This window comes from Coffea arabica, chromosome 4c (genome assembly GCF_036785885.1).
Source record: "Coffea arabica cultivar ET-39 chromosome 4c, Coffea Arabica ET-39 HiFi, whole genome shotgun sequence".
Classification (NCBI taxonomy): domain Eukaryota; kingdom Viridiplantae; phylum Streptophyta; class Magnoliopsida; order Gentianales; family Rubiaceae; genus Coffea; species Coffea arabica.
The window spans coordinates 1,279,700-1,304,952 of record NC_092316.1 but is presented as its reverse complement, the minus strand read 5'-3'; the positions used below and the strand labels follow the sequence as shown (position 1 = coordinate 1,304,952).

Below are 25,253 nucleotides of genomic sequence, written 5' to 3'. Positions count from 1 at the left end.
TGACTGACTGCTCATCTTCAATTGTCAAAGCTCTAGGTTCTCTTGGGTACTATTCTTGCTAGGTTCGCGAGTAAAGAGTTATATGTCCCACATTAATTCGAGAGATGAAGATAGAGCGGTTAATATGTAAGTAAGGATTCAAAATTTAACAGCTGGTATCAGAGTTTCAGGTTGTGAGACTGGTTACTCATGAGCAAGTGGACTCTTCTCGGAGTTGGACCGGTGAAAATTCTCTTCTTGATGGTGGACCGAAGTGCCAAGAAGTTTGGTTCCTGTTGGACCAGGTGTGCCATGGGTTTGGCAGGGGATTCGATTGATGTTAGACTAAGGAGTCAAGGGTTGGCAAGGATCCAAAATGTAATTTGGATGTTGAAGAAGAATGGGTCCATATTTGAAAGAAGAGGTGCCTTGGTGATAAAGATAGGTTTGCATTGACTATTAAGTGGGCTCGAAAAAAGGGCTTGTAAATTTGAATGTGGGGTTACTCATGAAGGGGAACTAGGAATTAATCCAGTGTCCGCAATGATCAACTTCCAAAAATAGGAAAAACTTGGAACTTTGAAATTGATAACTTCATTAAGCAGACAGCATGAAGACAGTACAAATTGACGTGTTGGCTCACTGCATGCCAACTTGATTCACGCAACATAAACAGCAATAGACCGTAACACAGCATAGGCAGCTGAAAGAAACACATGCATGCAGAAATACTCCAGTGGAGCATCTGGACTTAAGGAGTACAGTTGGATATATGTTTTTGTCAACATTAACACACAGTTTTTCCGTCAATTGGCGGCCCTTTTCCGTTCCAATCACTCCCTAGCAATTGGCTGGATGAGGAAGTTTGCACTTCTCGGGCAGCTGCGTGGCGAGGTTTGGATCGATTCCAAGAGAAGGCAACCAGCTGGAGCTCTTGAAGGAGCAAAGACAAGCAACGTCTGCATGTTTAAGTGCAGCGCAGCAGGCAGATGAAGGATCGGACGGTTCGGGAGGAGTCACTGCTGGCTTGCACGACATCAACTCCTGAGCAGACATCTTGCATATTGTCTGGCCATGCATTACCACGACATTACTAGCAAAAGCAACTAGGAAAAGAACTAAAACAAAGATATTCTGGTAAGGTTTCATCTCCATGGGGTTATACAGTTGCGCAAACTCAGAAATTCTTTATAATAAACTCAATGTAATGCTTAAATTGTGGGATAGAGCACTAGGGCATCCTCTATATTTATAGGCAGAAGCAGATCATTGTTTATATCATGATATGAAAGAAGGGAAAGGTGGGACTACTGTCAAGAGCGTGGAGCTACAGATAAATGGTGGGGACGCATGGGACAACGCCAGCCCGTGATTGCATATTAGCTTTTTTCTATTTCTGGCAGAATTTGGTAGTCACGGGCCTTGGATTTGTGGTGTAGAAGGTTAGAAACCTCCTCCTCCACCTCTTTTTGCATGCTATTCATTACCAACAAATATTAAACCTACATAAAAATCGTTTTCATTGGTACTTCAATACTCAAATTCAACATGCCGGCCCATTGGTTGATTCAGTCATGCTACCATCGCCATCCCATTGTTCAAGTAGTTTAACGTTTAGCTAGCCAGTGGACCATGTCATTTGCTGATAACGTTTATGTACGTGAAGGATTATACATTTTGTGCGAAAAGTAATTATTGTAGGTGAAACGTCTCTTACATATCTACCCTTCAATATACTTGAATCGCAAACTTTCCCCAGTACGTACGATTGCTTTTGTCCAATCCATCATTCCCAGATCGTAGGAACAACCAGTTCATTTGTAAGTGTTGCGATCACCAAGCATTACGTACACATATTTGTCATGATAGAACTTAAAAATACACACCAACTTGTCCAATTCATAATGCGTAATTGGTTTTGCCCGATTCCACCGTTGATCCAAGTTCTCAATTGCCGAGTTTACATTATCGTTAATCCGGCAAGTAGTGAGCACTCAAACCAATCCGAGCTGTTTTTAAGCTTCGGATGATAACGGGATCATCTTTTGCTTTTTGTTTTCGATCCAAGTTATATATTATGCTGGTTAAGAATGAAGATGCTACCGAATGCTGAGTTTCAGAGATGGCATCCTGATAAGGTGGTGCCAAATCAAAAGTTTAAAGAATAAATTAGATTGGTGAAAATTCAAAGGAAAAGTGGTTTCTGTGAAACGATCAAGTAAAAACTGTAAAAATTCTTCCTGACGTTCAAGTTATGTATCAAACTAGATTCCCAAAATGGGGAAATGGACAGGAGAAATGGAGTTTATTTCCCCACCATGCTTACCGAAGAATTTCATGTACAACGTACTTCAGGGTCCAAGAGTCATATGCACACGTCGAATGGATTAGAAAGGGTAGGGTTCCTCTACAAACCATTCGAGCTAAAATTGATTATAGTTCCCATACAATTCGAACTCTCTGTCACAACAAGTGGTTGTAGAGGCTGACCAGAGCCACGGAAAAGCTCTGCTGCTGCTATTGATGTTTCAGAATGCACAGCAGAAAACCTCAAGCATATTAATCTCATCAAATACCAACGCATAGAATTTTTTCCAACTTTGGCTATGTGAAAGCTTGCAAAGCATGGGCAGTTGATGTACAATTTCCCTGATAATAATATTTTCACTGAACCTGAAATGCTCCTGATAGAAGTGTTAACTGCATCTTGCAAATTCCAAGCACTTGCAGAGAATGCCTACCCCTTCATTAACTGCTTTTACATATTAATATCGTATGGTATGATATGACATGTCAAGCAGTGGAGATTCTTGACCATCCAGGTTATCCATTTCAAGCCCATGCTTTCAGCAAATAGATTCTGCCTTCCAGTAGAAAGGCCTCAGACATTTACACAATAGCTTCCTGATAGGAACCAAGTCTGAGTTCCTGAATATTCATTCAGCCCGGGGAGGCTGTAAATCAGAGCAGTTGCAGCCAGGGATTCCAATTCTACTTAGCCGAGGATTGTCTTTTTCGCACGTATCCAATGAGTTTGTGATTACCGCAGAATCCACCACCCGTCATCATTAAAAAGACAAAAGTAGAAAAAACTTAATGCTTTACCATCAAATCAAACAGGCAGGATCAACCAATCATCATCATTAACAACACAAAAGTAAACACAACATACAACCAAGTTCCACAAGTTATTAAAGCACTTCACTGCAGAAGCGAAATTAAACATTTCATTTGCAATTAAGTCACTCTGTGGAAGCTACCTACTTGACAGGAAATACTGAAATAACTTAAAAAAACTAGTAACTGGCTATACGAGATGCTAGAGTTGACCTCTTTTGGCAATAAAGAAAACGGTACACTAGATACTCCAAAGATTTAGCAATCTATTACAAAAAGGGCTAGCTTATTACAGAAATTCAACAATAACTTGTACCATGGCCCTATCTAAGATTCTAAACTATGAAGTACAACGGCTATTTCAAGATAAAGTTCCCAAGGAAAAAAATTTATCACGTCAAAGGGATGATGTAGTTCTTAGATTAGAAGTGAAACCTCACGTACGCTCCTATATCTACTGAACTTTGCATTCTTTTTTCCCTTTTTCTGCAGTAAATCTACCGAACTGCAGAATAGCTCCAAATCCTTCAAGAAGTAAGCCAATGAAATATGACGACAATGACAGCATCTAAGCCAAATCAAACTCAATCGAAAAACATGACAGGAATACATGAGCAAAACTTACCATGCTCACAAGTCAGAATATGAGGTCTAGTACTTGGAATCTTTGCTCAGCAAATACTTTTTGAGAACATCCATGACTGAACCAAAATCGGCCTTAACTTGTACTGGCGGATTTGCATACTGGCATGCCATGTCTTTAATCTCCCTAGAATGGTAATCAATTTTGGATTGGGTAAATTTCAATCCATGAGCTGTACTCACCACCACGGTCCTATCTGTTGGCCCAATAACTCCACTGTTCCTCAGCTTTATCAATGCAGTCAATGCCACGCCAGTGTGAGGACATATAAACATCCCAGTGGAATCCGCTTGACCCATAGCATCCATCAACTCCTCTTCCGTCGCCTCCTCAACAATCCCATTTGAATTCTTCAATGCAAAAACCGCCCTATCGATAGAGACAGGGTCACCGATCTGAATAGCAGAAGCAAATGTAGTATTAGCCTTAACAGACTTGAATTCTTTCCAGCCGGATTTATAGTACAAGTAAAGCGGATTGGCATTTGCAGCTTGAGCACAAACAAGCCTTGGTATTCTATTAACAAGCCCCAGTTCTTTGCACATGTGAAACCCTTTATAAAATGCATAAATATTCCCCAAATTTCCACCTGGAACTATCACCCAATCAGGGACTTCCCAGTCAAACTGTTGCAAAATCTCAATAGCCGCGGTCTTCTGCCCCTCCAGCCTCAAACTATTCAATGAATTTGCCAAATATATAGGCAGCTCAGCTGTGACTTCGCGAATCAGCTGCATACAACCATCAAAATCAGTGTCTATGCTCAAGACAAAAGCCCCATTCGCTATAGGCTGAACCAGCTGAGCAATGGATATACGATTTGCAGGCAGAAACACAATGGAGGGAATCCCGGCAGAGGCGCAATAAGCGGATAGCGCTGCAGACGTATCCCCGGTTGAAGCACAGCCCACTCCCACCACAGGCCGCTTCATTTTGCGCAACCGATTCACTTGACTCACCAAAACAGTCATCCCCAAGTCCTTAAAGCTCCCAGTATGGCTGATCCCACAATGTTTGACCCACAAATCATTCATGCCCAGAAACTGTTTGCCAAAACGCTCTGCCCAGAAAAGGTTCGAATTTCCCTCAAAAGCACTGACGATATCATCACTATTAATTTCTGGCAAGACCCATTCTTTCTTGGACCACACACCGGACCCATAAGGCCACGTGGTCTTCCCAACCCTGGAGTCGAAAAGGGCCCGCCAATACTCGCCGTCGTATTTCTTCAATGCATCCATATCATGCTGTACATCGAGAAGCCCACCGGAGCGGCTCCGGTAGACAATCTCGTCGAGAGAGTAGGACTCGGTGGAACTCGGGTCGGGGTTAAAAGGGACATATTTGGCGGAGAAGTTATGGGTTGAGGCGTGTCGGCGCGCCTCGTCACGGATGTTCTCATTGGTTGGGCGCCGGTGTTTGATGGCTTGTGGAGAGGCGCTGGTGCCGGCCGAAGGATCAGGTGAGGACGTGGGGAAGGCAGTGGCTTTGACTGTGGTGAAGTGGGTGGTTGTGGGGTGTTTAGAGGTGGTGGGTTGGTGGGGTTGAGGATATAATGGAGAAGAGAGGAAGGGGGATCTGAGAAGTGATGACGCCGCCACCATCGTAAGGAGAGAGAATGAGAGTTTCGAGGCAGGCGAGATAGCGTTTTCAGGTTAGTGCCTGTTAAGTGAAAAGGAAGTAGGCACTCGGGCTCCTGTCTATTTATACACTTGGGATCCTCAGTGACATGTTTTCTATCCCAACTCAATGCCACCAATAGTATTGTGCCAAGTGTCATGTTATTATTTACACTTTAATTTTCTAATAATTTAATTTAGTTTGATTTAACACAAGTGTAAATAATAACATGACACTTGGCGCAATATCATTGGTGGCATTGAATTGGCATAAAAAACATGTCACCGAGCATCTCAAGTGCTATTTATAACCCCGTCGTTCGTAGCATTTAGCGGCTTCCTATTTCCGAGTGGTAGTGCCAAAATTAAACACCACCTCATCGACTAAACATGTGAAACTCAAGCAGAAGGAAATAGGGAAAATTTCAGAAACCTCTCCTAAGGTTTCCAACTATTTCATTGGCCTCCCTTTAATTTTTAAAAATTATACTAACTTCCCTTGAGGTTAATTATCTTATAACATTTACATCCAATCAATAATTAAAAATTGGCATTCAAAGAAAGATGATAATATGATTCCATCATTGCCCCTCATCTATTATATTATTTAGTTAATTTAATACAAATCCACACATTAAAAAAAATACTAAAATTTACTACTTATCATTAGCGATCATATCACATATAGTATCAAAAAAATAGTATATCATTCTATATTCTTCACTTGATGCAAGTTTCAAATTATTTTTTTCAATTACATAGCGACTATCAAATGTGATCAACAGCAAATAATTAAAAAAAATTTGCAACCGAAACATTACAAAGAGTAAACTTTAACATCATAAGTATCCCGTCAACATACTAAGTGTAATTTTTGAGATTTTTATGGTATTAAAATTTGTTTTTTGTAAAATTTTGGTTGCAGTTTTTTTTTGATTATTTGTTGTTACTGATGTTTGACAATAGATCTATGAGTGAAAAAAGTCATTCGGATTTTACATTAAATGAAATATATATAATGATATACTATTTTTTGATATTATATGTGATTTGATTTCTGTTGATAAATTCTAATATTTGTTTAATGTGTGGGTTGGTATTAAATTAACTAAATAATATAATAAATAATGGGCAATGGTGAAATCATGTTATTTTCTTTCTCTTGATGTTACTTTTTAATTGTTAGTTGGATCTAAATGTTATAAGATAATAAACCTCAAGAGATATTAATGTAATTTTTGAAACATAAAGGGCAATAATTGAAATAATCAAAAAGCTCATAGGAGGTTTCTCCAATCATCCAAAGACAAGATTCCTACACCAAAAAAAAAACCCTTAAAAGATGACAAATTAAATTACTTGCACCAACCAAAATGAGTTTAACAAATTAGTTTTCGTCCAATCTACTCCCAATAGACTTTGGTGCAATTTGACAAATTGAGGATCACAAATTGTGGACCACCGATGTTGACTAAAATGTATGGATGGAATGTGAATTTAAAGGGTAAGTTAAAGTTGTGGAATGTGAATTTGGAGGGTAAGGCAAGGTTTTCCTCATATAGATCAATAATATCCTTACATGTATTTCTTGTCTTTTTTTTTAGGAATTTGTCATATATTTTCAAAAGTAGAATGAGGTGCTTAATAAGGGGTTCAATTTTTAAACATACTAATACTTTTATTTGTCTAGGGTTGATAAGTTAATGGATTTTATAAACCCCTTCTATAGTTTCATAATTATTTCATAACTAACTATTAAAGAATAATTGGCTCTGTTTTGAAGCCTTGTATTTTGCACTATTGTATTTAATCGATAAGCTCTTTTTGTTACAACTTTTGCCCATAATAATCCTTTAAAAACATTTCCAAAGTTTTTTAAAATACATACCTCTAAAAACATATAAAAAATTTTCCCATTTCTTTCTCCTCCCTCATTTCCTACCTCAACCCACCACCAACAATCATTACTCCATTGGCCCCCCACAATCTTTCCTTTTCTTTTATTTTTTTTCTTCCCTCTCTCTTCTTCTTTCTTTCCTTTCCTTTCCTTTCTTCCTCCATTTTTTCCCTTCTCTCTCATATTTCTTCTCCTTCTTCTTCCTCTTTCCCTACTACCTCCTCCTCTTTCACCTATTCCCATCTCTTCTCCCTTCTACATTGGTTGTGCAACTACAGTTGCAACTGGTTTTGATTTTACGACCAACTAGAGAAAGGAGAAAAGTGGGATCGGTGAAGAGATTGAGGGAGAAAGGATGACAAAGGAAAAAGGATGGGAAAAATGGGTAATATGGGAAAGGACAATGGTGGATAGGAATGGATGAAGATGAAGGAGGAAAGGAAAAAAAAAGGTAGGGAAAGAGATGGCATTGCGAAAGTACTGTAATGGCTGTAGGGAGGGAGGAATAAGAGAAGAGGAATAAATGAAAAAAAGAAAAAGAAAAAGTCTTTTATACATTTCCTAAACATACAAGTACATTAATTTTTCTACAAATTTTATAGTATGCTATATAGTAAAATTTTATAGAAACTACCAAAAAAAAACATCATTCAAATGGATCCAATATTTTACTTTTCTATTTTTTAATTACTAAAATCCATTACCGTAAATTTATCAAGCATTTTATGAGTTTTTATCAAATTCATTGTCATTACCCAATTTATCACATACAGGTAGTGATTTTAAAATTTGAATCAAATGGGTACTAAGATGTTTGCTTTGGCCATTTCGATTTAAATGCTCCAATTGTTCTATTCTTCTGTTTTTCTTTTACATGGTATTTACAAAATAGGACAACAACATCATGGTACATGACCATATATTATAAAAACACCGAAAAAATACCCTTTGGGATGATGATATAAGAAACATGTGAATGTGGATTTTCTATGTTGGTGTCTACTTAAATTTTTACATTGATTGTTTCCTTTTATTCAATATGGTTATAAAATCAAAGTAATGAAACATTTGAGGATTGAAGGACAGGCGAATCATTTGTTAGAGTGAGCAGATGTGAGTTGATCATTTGTGTTCTTGTTTTCCATACTAAACTTAGATCATTTAAATTCAAAATACAAGTAATTTCCAAATAGTGCACTGCATCGCTAGAACTAGAAGAGAAGTGCTTCAAAATTTGGATTGTCAATGGGGCAGACCAACCCGACTTCGGTCGTTCGGTCCGAGAAAAAGTCCGATGAATCCGATCTTTTAGTGAACTGGTATGAGTTTGAGTCTAAAAATTAGGTTCAAATTAAATCTGAGTTAAGTTCGGGCCTGATTAGGTTTAAACTCGATATAAGTGCGACCTTTTAATTACCTATATATATAATATTTATATTTTGATATTATGTATAATTATATATCCAAAATTCTATATATATTATTACTAAATACTAAATATATACAAATTACAAAACACAAAATATATTTGAAGACTCTTCTACTAACTTTCTTGAGAACCAATATTAGTAATGCATAACTTATCTCTAACTTTTCTTAATGGTTGAGTAAATTTTTGTATTGATATAATATTGGCTAATTTTCTTTTGGTCTAGAAACACAAATCATCAAGTATGTTTAGATTCAAATCACAACATTATAAAGAATTTTCAACCTTTGAAAATGTATTAGGTTATGATTGCATGTTTTATTACTATTTTTATGTATTTTGAATGAATTAAATATAAATATTATTGAAAATTTTTTATTTGTATATTTTTTAAAAACTATTATTTGTTCATGTTTAGTTTTTATGTAGTAGTTTTGGAAATGATAAATTAGTTTTACAACTTAATAGTTATAGTAATTATATTAAGAAAATTAAAAAGCAATAAATGAGTTTGAATTAAATCCGAATAAGGTTCACAATCTGAATATTATGTGAGTTGACTATGAATTTTACATTGATTAATTCGTAACTAAAAAATGTTACAAATTAAATGAGCTGAACTCGAGTTTATGAAAGTCCTCAAACTTATGAAAGTCTGACTAATTAGGCATGATTGATGGATCTACTCAAAATGAAGCATAGAAAGTTGTATTCGGTTAGGCAGGTAAAAAAAAAAAAAAGGCTCCGCCCTATTTCAGTCAGGCCAATCAAAGTTTGTAACCCGATCCAACCGCACTATACACATGTACAAGATATATTATCCATTTTGCCAGCTGCCCCAACCCCCAACTGTCGACCCAAATTTAGTCTCTGGATAAAAACATATAGGAAAAATGGCTAATTTCGTCCCTTAACTTTTTTATAGTGTTAATTTGGTTCCTACTTAATTTTGTTGCCCATTTTAATCCCCATACTTGTTTAGCGGTTCTAATTGAGGAACGCCGCAGCGACGCCACAATGTAATATCAATTAACCTCCTAATTGAGAAATTGAGCAAGGGTATTTTGGGTACGTCACTACTGGGATCGTAAGATAAGAAAATGATATTCAATCCACTGCTCCAACTGAAAGCTCTCTAAGACTGGGTGGGAGCAAGAGAAAGAGAAATCTCAATTGGAAGAAGCAAAGTGAAGTTCGTTGGGTGGATTGTGAAAGCTGACAACAAACCTTAGAAGAGGAGGGGATTGGGGCTGCTTTGTGGTGGTAGTGGTGGTTGGCGTCTTGGTGGTGAAGAAGAAGAGAGGTGATGACACCAGTCCACCAGCCGTCCCTATAGTAAGTATCGACAACGTCGCCTAGGTCAAAATAGGGTTCAGAAGAAAGAGGGTCAGGAAGAGGCAAAGGGTGGAGGAATTCGACATTGACGTACTCACGGAGAGGGATGTTCGTACCCTCCTCAGTGACGAGGGTGTGGTACTGGATATAGGCCTTACTATTTGGGTGGAATTTGGATTTGCGCTTCTTGCAGAGGAAAATGAGGAAGGAGGCAGTTGGAGGAGGGTGACAAGATACCAAACACCGTAGACAAGATACCAGACACCGTAGAACTAGAAGCCCTCTTCGTTGTTGATGATTTCGACTAGGGAACCCATTGAGAAGGGGAATGACTGTTGTTGCTTAGCAATCCGCTCTTCATTTTTTGAGATATGAACTCTACTCGGGCTTATGTGCATCCATTCCAAAGCCTGCCACTCAATCCCTACACCTATTCCCGAAACCCACCCCTCCTCCCCTAAAAACCTATCATAGGGTTCTCTTTTCCAATTTTTCCTTTCATTTCCTTTCCTTTTCTTCTTATGCTTTTTTTTCCTTTTTCCTTATTTATTTATTTATTTTGAATTAGAGAACTACTACCAATCCTCCCATGTTCTATTTTTCACCATTGCAAGCTTGATCGAAATTTCTAGATTCTACCATTGCAAACACACGAGGATTTCAAGTGGAAAATTATCAAATTTCTAGTTTAGCTAAAAATAGCAAAACGGCCATAAAGATTCAATGTTTTTGTTTAAAATGATGAGCCAAAGATATTCAGAAATGCAAAAGATCACAATTTTAAGCTCCTGTAAAGCTGACAAATTATAACAAGAGGTTCGAAGATACCTGAGAAAAACTTTTTATCATTTGCTGCTCCAATTATAGAGTCAAAAGCTAAAGACCCATTGCCAATGTTCCAACCAACTTGAGGAGGTTATCCATAATTGCACCCAACTGTCTCCACACTTACTAGATAGATGATCATAGTGGATGAAAACGAGAGATTAAGTTCGTTCGACGTTGTATGAGTTGGGTTCATTACCTTTGTTACTTCTATTTTTGGTAAACATAAGTGCAATTGTTCTCTTATACTCTTTCATGATAGTTTGCCATAAAAGAGAAAAAAGTTTTACAGAGGTTTCAAGTTTACTTCTTATCTTACGATTTCATTAGTGAAGTACCTGAAATACCCTTGTTTAATTGCTCAATTAGAAGGTTGATCGAAATTACATGGTGGCGCTGCCACAGTGTTCCTCAATTGAAGCTGCTAAGTAAATATAGAGATTAAATTGACCAAAAAAATTAAGTAAGGACCAAATTAATATTATAAAAAAATTTAGGGACGAAATTGGCCATTTTCCCAAACATACAAATAAGTCATACAACAGCACTTCCGAACGCTAAACCCTAAACCCTGCGGGGCGCGCGTCATCGATAATTTAACAAGTATATACAGAGAAACCAGAAAGGTACACAGCTAAAAACAAGACGTATAACAATTTTGGGTCAGTTCTTTTGACTTGTAATATTCATTTTTATGTATTTTTATATGTATTCATAAGAAGTTTTTCATCTCTCAGCGCCCTGCTCGGTTACTTTTCTGAGAAAATTGGAAAGCTGAGCTTGATCTTTAGTAGGGCTTTAATAGGGCTGAAGAAAATATTAATGCTTCAAATTTGGTGCTTGATAGTGAAAGTTAAAGACGCGATAAAGTTGGTTAAAGCACAAGATAATCGTTCAAGTATATTCAAAATTGCATTTTGGAAATGATTTGCTAGTAACTTGATCGACCCACTTTTAGTTTCGTTTCGAACCATGGATTTAATGATACTAACAGTAGGAAAGAACTTTTTTTTTTTTTTTTGTTTGTCTTTCAACAGATAATCTCAGAACTCTGAACACACATGAAAATTCTTAACTATTAGATTTTGTACTTGCATGTGTAGGAAATCATTTGGTATTATTCTGATGGTCCCACTTTGCATTTTGTGTGGAAGCAGGTAGCTTGAAGGTCATAGCTGTTAAAAGAAAAGATTTTTCTTCATAGAACGTGGAAAGCTCATTTGGATACTGTATTTTGTTAATAATGGCAATTGACGGGAGCTTTCATCTTCATTTTGAGCTCGAGAGGTTTCTTTCTCGATGCCCAAGGCTTGCTTCTATACCCGAATTTGACTACTTATTAAAGAAGGTATTGCTGTTTTGTTTTTGTTCTTTCTGATTTGCTCTTGCTTCTGTAATATTGGAATTTTTGCTGTATGATCTGAAGTGGGATGAATGCAGGCAGACAAGGTGACAGAAGAAGAGGTGGTGAAGGCAGTGGGGGAAATATTCCTGCACCCAAATTATACTATCCCGTTGGTGGGATGTTTCCGTCCTATAGTGCATAAGATCGTGGAAAGGACTGTTTCATTGCTTCATTTGGTGCCCGACTTAAGGTCAAATTCAGATGATTCCATGGTAGAATTTAACGAGGATAATGTCCTTAGAGAAGATGAAGATTTGGACAATACTGAGTTTATGCATGTTGTTGATGTATATGCAAGAAGTGGGAAGGGCTTGAATCTCCACGAGCTTGCTTGTCTAGCTTTTTGTCGGGCATTAGATATGGTCCCTTTTCTACTCCGGTAAGCTGTACTCTTTTGTTTCTGATAGCTCATTTTTTTTTGTCATCCATCGACAAATTTGGGGCAGATGACTGTCTGGTATGTCTTCATTTAGAAGCTAATTTTAGTGCTTTAATTTGCAAAGCTAAAACCCTTTTTAACTGTCACCAACTTACAAACTCCAGCTGTGAATCTCATTTTGTAGTCCAAATATCCATAGCTGATTTACGTGCATATTCTCGATGACAAGAAACAGTTGGTAAGACTTAAACAAAATCTTATTTTCACTTATACGTAGAGTTTTGGTTTAGAGTTCATCCTTTGGCAGTTGGAGGGCACAAATAGGGTGCCATTTAGGTGAAAAAGAATATTTAAGAAGACAATTTCATCTCTTTTGCAGTAAAGCATATGATTTGTGAAAGTTTGACTGGTATCAGAATATTTGGATGCACTTTATGGCCTTTGCTGATAATTGTCTTTGCATATCTGTTCTTCTCTGTCTCTCTTCTTCTTCTTCTACCTTTTTTTTTCCTTTTTTCTTTCCAGGTAAGTTCTTTTCCACCGTGGATATGTACTATAGTTTTATGTTAATGGATTTGTTTGAATATTTTTAGAAATATTTTACCCTGGCTTAGAAGAAACAGAGATCTCCATTTTCAACTTCTTTTTCTCTACAGTCTGATAATTATTTATATAATTCCCGACATGGGAAAAATTTGATTGTGGTTAGTTTTGTAAGAATTATGGCTTCATTGATTGTTAATCCACTCAATGCTATTAATCATTCCCCACCTTCTTCCCCAAAAGGGAAAAAATAAGTAAATTTGTTTATCCTAAAGGTATTCTGATAAGCAGGAATGCAGTTGTATCTTTTGCACAAAACACTCTTCTCTACGCCACAGGTCTGAATATTTTCTACTATGAGGTTATGGAATTTCAATCTTCAGAGTGCAAGTCTGAGATGAAAGGATCTGGAATTAGGAGTCTCATGTTGCGACTGGACTAGCCAGTTCCCATCTGTTAATCGCTGAATATAAGTGATACAAATGGGAGGATAGGTAACTAGAAAGTACCCATAAAGATTTCAGCTGATACAGTCTCCACCCCCCCCCCCCCCCCTTCAACAAAAAAAAAAGGAAAAGAAAGGTGGGGAGGAAAGGAGGAAAAAAAAGATATCCACAAACAGAGTATCCTCCGATGTACTCTTATTGTTTCCATCCATTTTTCAGATTCCACTGTCATAACTTTGTTTAGCAATTGAAAAGCTGATGCTCTCTCCTTTGATCAATTCAGCATTCCTTAATCTGTCACTGTTCCTAATTAGCTCTGGTTTTTTACTTGCTATTGTTAGTCCAAATAATTCTAGATCCCTGAAGTCATATTTGTCCCATTGACAAGTCACAATGCACTTGCTGATATGTTAGGATCCAATCTGGACAATATGCTTTTTGCAATTTTTCCATGTACCAGCTTACCACTCTCTTCAAGATGACCTTAATCTAAAATGGTTATTATATTATTATCCCTTGGCAACCTCACCTCTCCTTTCTGAAAGTTTTACTATCTTTAGTTCCCTTTCTTCTGTACTATATTAGCTTCATCTGGATGCGTCCTTGGGAAGCATCCTTTTAGTAAAACTGGGTATCCTTTTGAAATGCCAGTTTCTGTCACTAGAAATAAAAGAGGACTAATAGTGACTTTAAGCACTTGTTGGGTATCCATTCAGTAATCACTACCGGCATTGGACATGTTCCAGAAATTTTCTCCCTTTAGCGTGTCTGTGACTAAGCATATAAGTCTGCAACCTGCTGAAATTGAAGCAACTTCTAATTCTCGTATTTTGTTATATGTTAGTGTCATTGTCTAGGATTTTATGTACCTGGAGTAAATCAATAACGAGTAAATTAATCTGTTATTGATTTTGAAAACATGTTTCAAGACGAATAAAGTGATGCTGTATCCATATGGATTTTGTTTGTGAAGTTTGTTTAACAGATTCGGTGAACTCTGTGCAAAGGTTGTTATCAGCCAGTTCACAACTTTTAGTGGATTTTTGGTGTCCTTACAAATGTCCCTCCTAGAATAGTAAAAAGTGAAAATGGAAACTTTTGGGCTATATTGTCATTTGCTTATGCAGGTTTTGCAGTTCCATAAACTGACTGTCATTTCATAGATCATTGTTTACATAGAATTCCTAGAGCAAGTTTAATTTCCATTACGGGAAAAGTGTCTCTGTTTTGTTTTACTTCCCAGTTCCTGTTGTTCCCATTGTTTTAGATTAACAAGTTTGCTGCTTGATCAATATCCTTTGTGGTTTTGCTTATTCTTTTCTTGCCATTTCGTCCTTGGTAGGCTGGAACACTGGAATTAATAAATCAACCTTTTTTATTTTTAGTGCATATGTGCAGCCATGTGACATGCCTTGTTCCTTGCTGCAGGCTTGTGTTGGATTATTTTCAATTTGCACCCCCGCCATTTGAAAGGATTAAGTTAACAAAATATTCTTTCAAGGAACTGGCTATGGTATGTTCTTAGTGTTTGCTAATTCCATTAACTACTTTGATTTTGTGTTTCAGTGTAAATTCATATTGTTGTTGTCTGAAATCTTTCATGGGATTTGTAGTGATTTTTATTCCCTTTGCTTCTTTGTCTTCTGTTCTTTCTTTGTTTAGTTTTCCCTTTCTTCCCTTCTGTTCATAAGCTTCTGTGACTTCCTTCCATTCTTGTAATTTTCTCATGGCTTCAGTTGGAGAATATTCGAAAGTTTGTGTCAGTCAAATTTCTGCTATCTTTTGAACTTTGAGATGGTGGTCAACATTACCATATGGATTTTGAGTATCTATGGTGTTTACCTTGTTTTCAACAATTACTGAGTGCATCAACAATTCTAACATTATACTACATTTTGTGGTATATGGCAAATGTTTTGTGCTTATTAAATAATTGGAAACACATATGGACCTCTTATTGATTTCAAAACATGTACCTGATCGGGTGTCAAGTACCTTGTGCATATTTACCCTTGTCAACAACCTTGATGCACGTTGGTAAATCACTCTCAGAGTATTTTCTCTACCTTTGCAGTGTTAGCAAAATTTTTGACATTACCCTTCTGCTCTTCGTCATTGCGTATGCTTTTTTTTGCATAAATTCCACAACTTGCTTGTCTGGAATACTCTATTTTGTATAAAGAATGTACTTATTTGTTCCTTTCTTTCCCTCAGTAGATAGCTGTTTAAGATTGGGGCTTGCTGTTGATGCCTCTTTTCTGTCAGTCTTTTTTCTTTTGCTTTCCTTCCACTGATCCACATTATAATATGTCTTGGTATTGGTTCTTTATTTTGAATAGGATAAAATTCAGCAGTGTTATTTGGATAAGAATTTCAGAATAAAGAATGGTTTGACTGGAGGGATTTTCCATTTAAAATTTCAGCTCCATTTTGCTTCTTGTGTAGTTTTTTGCTCTTGTTTTTGTGTTTGAGGATATTGTTTGCATTTTGGCAACTATCCATCTTGCTTTTTGTTAGGGAGGAAGCCAATTGCTGAATGTGGTACGAGCTTCATATCGTCTCCTTTTAGCAGCACCAGGAGTTTTCACCACATTTTGGGACTGGTCCTCTTTCTTGGACATCGTACAACTGCTTGCAGATATTGAACATGAGGATGAGGAGTTGAAGAGGAACCTACAGGACCTGAGGTGGTGCAGTGTTCAAATACTATCCATGGTTCTAAAGATAAGGGATAGAGCATCTTCAAACTTTGGGCTTCGCTCTGGAGAAGCATTTTTGTGTTTATTGCGGTATGTTCTGTTACCTGTTAAGTGTTTGACTATAAAAAGTTGCTGCTTTTTCCTATTGTGACCAAGTAATATTTATACCAGCTCAGAGCAAACTAAACTAATTGACTAGAATCTTTAGGCTAGGCATGTTCTGGTTATTTGCTTGGAGACAGGACATATTTGATAATAATGTCACTAAATTCAGCTAGAGTGAGCTTTGAAATCAATGCGATGATATCAAAATTTCATCTTCAGCTCATCAAAGTCTGAATAGTTTAATTGCTTTTGGTTGGATTCAGTGAATGTGGGGAATGTTCTTCTAGAGGGGGCATGAAATTCTTTCGATTGTGCACTTAGAGTTGTGATGTAAAAATTATTTTCTTGTGTTTATCCGGTTTTCAACATGTCCCTAATGTCTTTATTTGCTTCTTCGTTTGGCAGCTGGCAAGAATTTTGTCAAGATATAGCATTGGAGAGAGCGGGCTGGTATCTTGGAATTTCTGCTGGAAGACAACTGGATGCAATGACTGATAACCTTAGTCCTGATCTTAAGAATTTCAGCAATAGTTTGCCTGTATTTGCTTCAGAATTTCATGACTTTTTACCAGCAAATTGGAGCATGAGCAACGTGACATGGTAATAGATATTGATAAGAAATAGGGAATGATTTCCTTTTGTACACCTTTACCAGATGAAATTGTGGTTATTTGTGACCTAATCATTGCACGAAGGTAGGATGCTACATTTTGCATTTCATACATGGCACCCTTGACTGGTCTAGAATTGCATACATCCAATTTCAGAGTAGCGTAGTAGCATGAAACTTGTGGAGTCAAACTATGCAAAAGCATGTTATTGATAAGAAATAGGGAATGATTTCCTTTTGTGCACTTTAAGCAGATGCAATTGTGGTTATTGGTGATCTAATCATTGCACAGATGTATGATGCTACATTTTGCAATTCATACATGGCACCCTTGACCGGTCTAGAATTGCATACATCCAATTTCAGAGTCGTGGAATAGTATGAAACTTGTGGAGACAAACTATGCAAAATCATGTATATCAAATGTTTCATTAAATGTTCACTTTATCTTACTTTACTTGGCTATTATCATTGCACGCTTGTGATTGTGGATAACTTCTCACTTTATGCTTCGCAAGCTAGAGGTATATGCACATATTAGAAACAATAAATGCAGTTGCAGATTATAACTGCCTACTGTCTCATTTTTGCTCTGTTAACTTGGAATAGGACTTTAAAGTATAGCTATGATGATAAGTTTTAGCCCTCCCATCCTCATCTGCTCTGGTCTCTTCTGCCACTTTTTTTTGTCCCACTTGAAGCTTTCGGAACCTTATTTTGTGCTATTCTGAACTTTAGAAGTGAATGCAGGAGAAATGCAAAGCCTTTCGTATTGACAGATGCACTGAAGAAAAGTTTTGAGATGGTAGCTCTAGCTGTGAGTCAGAGATGGCCTGTTCTTTTATATGGCCCTGCTGGTTCTGGAAAAACTGCACTTATTAACAAGTTGGCCCAGGAACAGGGAAGCCAAGGTATGGTCCTTCTATTCAAATGTTGAAGTTTTTTCCTTGATTGGCCTGCCTATATCAATGGAGTTGAAAACATTTGGCATAACAAGTAAAGTAAAAAATTGATTGAATAGGACAACTTGGACATAGGGTCTTATTTTCATTTCGTTCTTTATTTTTCCTTAAATATTTGTGTAGGGCCTGAATCTGGTTTGCTGTTTCGAGGTGTTTTCATTTGCCTTTGACCCTGTTTCTAGGTTGCTTATATGAGGAAAAAGTTAATCCCTTAGCAGCAGCCCTTGAGGGCTTCTGAAACCTGCTTTTACCTTTCAGAATTTGAAAGCAAACATCTTTTAGACAGCACGCCAGCCTGGCATTACATTTTGGAGTCTGTTTAATTTTTTTATTGTATTCTGAACTCGTCGGTACTGCTCCCCCGCCCCCTCCAACCCCCCTCCTGGGGCCAAAAAAAAATAAAAAAGGAAAATGAGTGTAGCCAGCTTTAATAGAGTCATTTTTTTAATCTCTTAACGTCATTAATTTATCTGTTGCATTTGGGAGATAGATGGCACAAAATAGATGCCAGAAGTTGGAAATACACTTCCAAATGCTTTTTGGATGTTGTCAGCCGATGTTTTGTTTAAGGTTTCTGTTTGCCTTTTTTTCATTTATTTCTCTTTAGTGTTTGAGCAAATCTTCTTCTCTTGGTTCTCCATTGTCCTGCATGTTTGCCCGATGTATTTGAATGGTTTCATGAGTATGGTGTTGCATCATGATTTGAAGCATGTGTTGCCTTCATTCTGCATTTATATATCAGGATTTCATTGCTAGGCAGAGTATAGCATTCGCAACTTTCATTGTTTTTAGTAGAGAGGACTTGAGAACTTTTTAGCAGTCGTATGTGGTTTAGGGCCAAAATCTAGTTCTAAAGGCCCATTATCATACTTTTTTCCTTTTATTTTTTCTATTTTTTGGAAAAGGGGGGTTGTTCAGAGGGATATCAGTGTTTTACCATGTTCATGTTTACCCAGAAAGCAAAAAATGTCTGTATACATATATTTATTTGCAATTATGCTGATTAGCCCATTATTTTTCTTGCCTGGAATTGCAGTATTGTCTATTCACATGGATGAGCAAATGGATGGAAAAACATTGCTTGGAAGTTATGTTTGTACAGAGCAACCTGGTGAGTTCAGATGGCAGCCAGGTTCTCTTACACAGGTTTGTTTTCCTCTGTGGGCTTTAAGGTACTGATCAGCTCCACGTTCTTATAAGCTGCATAAAATTGTTTTCCAGGCTGTTTGCAATGGATTTTGGGTTGTTGTTGAGGATGTTGACAAAGCGCCTCCTGATGTTCAATCCATCTTGTTGCCTTTATTGGAGGGCGCAAGTTCATTTATTACTGGCCATGGGGAGGTATGCTTCTTTTCTAGTTTGCTTTTGATATTCAAATTGCTCTTTGGAACAGTTTGAAATTTGATGTTGGATCAGTAGCACTTTTTCCATAGCAATCTATCATAGCTTAGGTTTGCTTGTCTAGCATTGATGACCATTTTTTGCAATTTTTCAACACATGATTGTATTTTTTAGTTTTATTTTACTGGTCATATGGTTTTGTCGATTGGTGATCTACTAGTAACAGGGATAAAGTGGAGAGTCTTGGACATCTATTGCTGGTAGAGTTAATTAAATGCTGTCATGCTGGCATATCCTTGTATAACTAAAAGAATTTTGTAACTTATCTCTGCTGGAGGAACTTCATTGAAAAATTTTGGGCGTTTGCAGGCAATAAGGGTGCATGAGGGTTTTCGACTGTTCGCCACTGTGACTAGCTCAAAGTTGGACATATCATCAATCACAGAAGGTTCACGCTGCTCCTTTTCATTTTTAAGAAGTTGCTTGTGATCTCTCTCTCTCTCTCTCTCTCTCTCTCTCTCTCCCTCTCCCCCTTCCCTCTCTTTCTCTCTGAAGTGAAACTTTTCAGTTTCCCTTGTCATGGAATTATGTGCTCATGTGTTATGCTCTTTTTCATTTTTGAAGAAGTTGCTTGTGATCTCTGTCTCTCTGTCTCATCTTCCCTCCCTCTCTTTCTCTCTGAAGTGAAACTTTTCAGTTTCCCTTGTCATGGAATTATGTGTTCATATGTTATGCTGGTCCTCTTATAGTAGGTTTCTTGCATTGCTTTTGCTATTGTTGATTAAATGCCACCATATGCCTTTCATGTGCACGAAGCATGCTAAATGCAACAAGTATTCTATTTGATCAATTTGTTTGAGAGCTAGTCAATCACTGAATTCTGCTTTCATCTGTAGAACTCAAAAGTTATATTCTGTCTAATTAAGACTTCCAACAAGTCCAACCCTATTTCTCAGTTTTGTTTTGAGATGATAAATTAACAGGGTATTTTGCTTTTAAGTGATGTCTCTAAATAGATAATTTACTGGCAATTTGCATGGGTAATATTCAGGTATTTGATGTGCATTTTAGTATATTCTTCTTGGGATGTCTTTATTTTCACGAAACTACCTTTATCTATTCTCTTGGTAGGAAAGAACGCAGTTGCTGCTCTTTGGCATAGAGTGATGGTTGGAGCCCCAGGAGAAAGTGATTTGCTAAATATTGTGAGTGGATGGTATCCTGAATTGGATCCGCTGGCTGGAAAACTTGTAGGTCAGTCAAATATTGTACTATAATTATGATTTGTCCTAGCAGCATAAGCACTACCTTGACGTGAGATTTTCTGCAGAAACCTTTGCAAAGATGAACCACCTAGCAGGATTTCAATTTGGGACTACTGCCTTTTCTGGTTCTCATGGCAGGTTTTCGTTGAGGTAGCTGCTTATGCCTGTGACCTTCAAAACAAATAAAATCAGTAAGTTTTGTGGTTTGTATGTGAAGATCGCCTCTTAATGTACGTCATGTATTCGCAATGGCAGAGATCTTCTGAAATGGTGCAGGAGAGTTGCAGGGTTGGGTTTAACCTTTCTTGGAGATGGTCTGTCATCTTTTGCTTGCAGTAGCATCTATAAAGAGGTTGAAAATGATTAAACATGTTGCTCTTTGTAACTTAATTTAGATAATCTGGATGTGGATGTAACTTGACATTTTGCATATTTTTAGGCTGTAGATATTTTTGCTGCCTTCGTAACTTCCACTGAAAACCGGTTAGCTTTGATGAAAGAGATTGCAAAATTGTGGACAGTTCCCGTTGTGGAGACTTTGTATCCTGTCAATAAACCCGTGATCCAAGTCTGTTCTTTTCCTACTGTAAGCTCATTTTAGTTTTCAATCTGAATCACTTGTTTCCTGAGCTGAAATTGTTTGCAGGATCTGCGGATTGATTTACGTATTGGGCGTATTACCCTTAACCGTATGCAAATGGGAGTAAGTTGAAGGATATGGCTCTTTGACTTTTTTTGACATGATTATGTTGTCAAGTTTTTGTTAATTTTCCTAATCTTTTAATCCGTCATCTGCAGTTGGATCATGATAAGAAGCCATTTGTTGAGATTCGCAGTTCAGTTCATGTTCTTGAGAGAATAGCTTGCTCTGTTAGGTTTAATGAGCCTGTCCTTTTGGTTGGTGAAACTGGTGCTGGGAAAACCACCCTTGTGCAAAATCTGGCTGCGAGAATTGGTCAGAAACTTACAGTTTTGGTAAGTTCACTGATGGCCTCTTTGATGAGATATGCTTCAAGAGATATAGATTGATTATTATTTTTCCTTGCATTTCAGAATTTGAGCCAGCAAAGTGACGTTGCAGATTTGTTAGGGGGTTTCAGACCCATTGATGCTCAGTCTGTACTGATTCCTCTATATAAAGAGTTCGAGAATCTTTTTGTTGGTACATTTCCATCAAAGGTACTGTTGAAAAAGATATTTTTTCTCCTTGCTCCTTGAAGTTCCTAGGTTTGCTAATCAGATTTACTTTTGAATCTTTATTTTTAGGATAATGGAGAATTTTTGGCGCGCTTAAGGAAATTTATAGTTGACAAGAACTGGAAGATGTTAGTAAATGGTTTCCAGAAAGGGGTTAGAAAAATTGTTGAAATAGGAAGATGTGGGTCGGGTAACAAACGCAAGAGGCCTTTAGGGGAGGAAGTGTTGAGAGGTTGGGAAAACTTTTCTTTGAAACTCGAGAGAGCTTATGCACAAATTAGTGGTTCAGGTGGAATGATATTTTCATTTGTAGAAGGAGCTTTTGTGACTGCACTTAAAAATGGGGAGTGGATACTGCTGGATGAGGTAAATTTAGCTCCTCCAGAAACTTTGCAGCGAATTATTGGTGTTCTTGAAGAAGAGAAAGGGTCATTGTGTTTGGCTGAAAGAGGTGACATCGACTATATACCTAGGCATCCCAACTTCCGGATATTTGCCTGCATGAATCCTGCAACTGATGCAGGTAAGAGGGATTTACCATTCTCATTGAGGGGCAGATTTACAGAATATTTCGTTGATGATGTGTTGGATGATGATGATCTAGTCTTGTTTATAAGTCAGTATATGGATGATGTTCATTCAAATAGTGCTTTGGTAAGTAAGATAGTGCAGTTTTACAAAGCAGCAAGGAAGGAATCTGATGAAAGGCTGCAGGATGGTGCCAACCAGAAGCCACAGTACAGTTTGAGGTCTCTTTACCGTGCTTTAGAATACACCAGGAAGGCAAGAAGGAAATTTGGATTTCAAAAAGCTTTATATGATGGGTTTTGTATGTTTTTCCTGTCTCTGCTGGATGAACCTAGTGCCAAGTTGATGAACCAATTGATATTGTCATGCCTATTAGGAGGAAAAGTACCTCAACATGTTCCTTTTGATGCTTACTTGATGGTTAGTGGAAATTCATGCTCAGATCCTTTGTTGGAGAGCTATGTTCTGACGAAGAGTGTCAAAGAGCATCTTAGTAACCTTGCCCGTGCCATATTTGTTGGAAAATATCCTGTCTTGTTGCAAGGACCAACATCTAGTGGGAAGACCAGCCTAGTTCAGTATCTAGCTGCAATAACTGGACATGAATTTGTAAGGATCAACAATCACGAGCATACTGATCTTCAGGAGTACCTAGGATCTTATATCACTGATTCTAATGGAAGGCTTGTTTTTCATGAGGGTGCACTTGTTAAGGCTATTCGAAATGGTCAATGGATAGTTCTGGATGAGCTTAACCTGGCTCCCTCTGATGTATTGGAAGCACTGAACCGATTGCTTGATGACAACAGGGAACTTTATATACCTGAGCTACGTGAAGTTGTCCGTGCACATCCAGGTTTTATGCTTTTTGCTACTCAAAATCCACCTAATATCTATGGTGGGCGTAAAATGCTTTCTCGTGCATTTCGCAACCGTTTTGTGGAGATCCATGTTGATGAAATTCCAGAGGATGAGTTGAGCACAATACTGGAAAAGAGGTGCAAAATTCCTGCAAGCTATGCTAAGAAAATGGTTGACGTCATGAAGGAGTTGCAATTGTACAGGCAAAGTAGTAAGGTTTTTGCTGGCAAACAAGGATATATCACTCCACGTGACTTGTTTAGGTGGGCAAATCGTTTCAGAGTATTTGGAAGCAGTTATGAAGATCTAGCCCGTGATGGTTATTATCTACTGGCTGAAAGGCTACGCGATGAGAAGGAGAGGAGAGTTGTTCAAGAAGTTTTGGAAAGACACCTACCTTTTAACCTTGCTGAGAATGAGATGTACAATCTGGTATATTTTCCTTCTGGACCTGAATATGAGGCCTTTCTGAGAACTTCTGTTTGCTAACTGGATTTTCTTGGATCTAACCCCTAAAATTATCTGGCAAAATTTTTTTTAATGGCCTCTATCTAGTGAACTAGTCCCATTTGATCTAGAATAATCCAATGTGGACACTTTCAGAAAACTCTCTATCTCCAAGCCCCTTTACTAGGTTAAGATGATTAGCGTGTCTGCTAAATTTATAATGAAATGGTGGGTTGTTTTCTTGACGGATTCTTGAGTATGCATGTTCAAATAAGTTGTCTTTGGGATTTTTAAATGATTACATTTAGTTGCTTTGTTAAGTGTAAATTGATTATACAACCTGTTTGTGAAAGACTCCTTTTAAAGTGTTAATATGCTCTCTATGCAGTCCATTTGTGATGCATGAAGTGCAATGGGCATTAACATGTCTTCTTTTAAGTTTGTATATGCTCTTTAATCCTTTCACACTTGATGCATGAGTTTAACAATAGAAATACAAGGTCTTTTCATGCTATTTTTTCCTTCCTCTATCCCTGGACCTTATGAATCTGCTATATTTGGTTGTTTGGCTATTGTCTAGTTATATGATGTGTACAGATGATGTACTAGCTTTGTTAATACTTACTGTTATGGATGAAAAGTAAAAGTCTTTTAGGTATTTCTGAGTCTGGCATATTGTTTGATAAAGAATGTTAATCATGGTGTTTAGCATGAGGTAGGTTGTATAAATCTTTTAGTCATCTACTATAACTATCCATTCATTGTCAGAGCCTTGGCCACGGTTTTTTGGGGTTTTGTTGATATTGCAGTGTTGAAAGGGCTTGAAGTTACAATGGCCTGTCATATATGCTCGTTTCCTTAGCAAAACACCGATGTATGCCTTTGTAGATTGATGTGATTGGTCGGTGTGACACATCAGGTTATGAAAATGCTTGGATGAGGCATTGATTGACGTGTGGTGAATTATTTTTTTTCCCTTTCCTTATGTTGGTTGAACTCAATCACTCATGTACAGATCGTTGCATCATTTTTTATTCTGATTTTTAAGTGTTGCTCAGTAAATTGTTGCTCAAAGTGTTGTTCAAAGTTCTACAATCTGTAATCTCTAACTATTTGTACCTGTTTCACTTCTAATTCTTCTGCTTTCTGATTAGTGCTTTGTTATTTTGTTGATCATTCACATAGAAATGAACTTTATGCATTCCTTAAGTGGTTTTTCTGTACATTCCTTATGCCTATACACAACTTCGTTAATCATTCACTACTGTTGTTCACATTATTGGCCATAATAATTCAGGATGCACTAGATGGAGAGAAGATTGTCTGGACTCGTAGCATGTGCAGATTATATTTTCTGGTTGAGCGTTGCTACAAATTGCGTGAACCTGTTCTCCTTGTCGGTGAAACTGGTGGTGGGAAAACAACTGTTTGTCAATTGCTTAGCGTTCTATTGCAGTCCAAGTTACACATTTTGAATTGCCATCAATATACAGAGACGTCTGATTTTCTTGGGGTCTGTCTTCTTTTTCTTTTTCTTATTTTTGTTAATTTATATCTTGGTACTTGAGGGTGTGTATATGGAGGTAACCAAAAAGTATTAGATGCTTCGGCACAGATTGAG

The 25,253-nt window shown here is 37.4% G+C and overlaps 2 protein-coding genes across 7 annotated transcripts in view; one reads left to right on the top strand and one right to left on the bottom strand.

Annotated features, from left to right (window-relative positions):
- Window positions 1-2,198: 2,198 nt before the first annotated feature.
- Window positions 2,199-5,422, bottom strand: LOC113741612 (threonine synthase, chloroplastic). Of its 2 annotated transcripts, none has more exons than XM_072045219.1 (2): window positions 3,722-5,422; window positions 2,199-2,989 (listed from the first exon to the last, which is right to left on the bottom strand). In XM_072045219.1, exon 1 carries the CDS (start codon window positions 5,341-5,343, stop codon window positions 3,748-3,750), a length of 1,596 nt encoding a protein of 531 aa, XP_071901320.1. In that variant the 5' UTR covers window positions 5,344-5,422; the 3' UTR covers window positions 2,199-2,989; window positions 3,722-3,747. The 2 variants fall into 2 exon arrangements, with proteins under 2 accessions (XP_071901320.1, XP_027124982.2); XM_027269181.2 differs by lacking the exon at window positions 2,199-2,989 and adding an exon at window positions 3,313-3,621.
- A 5,962-nt stretch (window positions 5,423-11,384) lies between these two features.
- Window positions 11,385-25,253, top strand: part of LOC113742322 (midasin-like) — a 34,282-nt gene continuing 20,413 nt past the window's right edge. The window contains exons 1-19 of one of the 5 annotated variants that reach the window (XM_072045215.1): window positions 11,385-11,470; window positions 12,002-12,192; window positions 12,285-12,628; window positions 15,046-15,130; window positions 16,135-16,406; window positions 16,827-17,021; window positions 17,782-17,942; window positions 19,030-19,139; window positions 19,215-19,334; window positions 19,704-19,782; window positions 20,466-20,588; window positions 20,665-20,749; window positions 20,855-20,951; window positions 21,039-21,167; window positions 21,246-21,302; window positions 21,398-21,574; window positions 21,653-21,778; window positions 21,866-23,617; window positions 24,930-25,145. In XM_072045215.1, the coding sequence (XP_071901316.1) occupies window positions 12,088-12,192; window positions 12,285-12,628; window positions 15,046-15,130; window positions 16,135-16,406; window positions 16,827-17,021; window positions 17,782-17,942; window positions 19,030-19,139; window positions 19,215-19,334; window positions 19,704-19,782; window positions 20,466-20,588; window positions 20,665-20,749; window positions 20,855-20,951; window positions 21,039-21,167; window positions 21,246-21,302; window positions 21,398-21,574; window positions 21,653-21,778; window positions 21,866-23,617; window positions 24,930-25,145 (4,233 nt within the window). In that variant the 5' untranslated portion in view covers window positions 11,385-11,470; window positions 12,002-12,087. Of the gene's footprint in view, window positions 11,507-11,585; window positions 11,743-12,001; window positions 12,193-12,284; window positions 12,629-15,045; window positions 15,131-16,134; window positions 16,407-16,826; window positions 17,022-17,781; window positions 17,943-19,029; window positions 19,140-19,214; window positions 19,335-19,703; window positions 19,783-20,465; window positions 20,589-20,664; window positions 20,750-20,854; window positions 20,952-21,038; window positions 21,168-21,245; window positions 21,303-21,397; window positions 21,575-21,652; window positions 21,779-21,865; window positions 23,618-24,929; window positions 25,146-25,253 lie in introns of those variants that run through there. The other 4 variants (XM_072045217.1, XM_072045214.1, XM_072045216.1 and 1 more) reach the window with 4 other exon arrangements.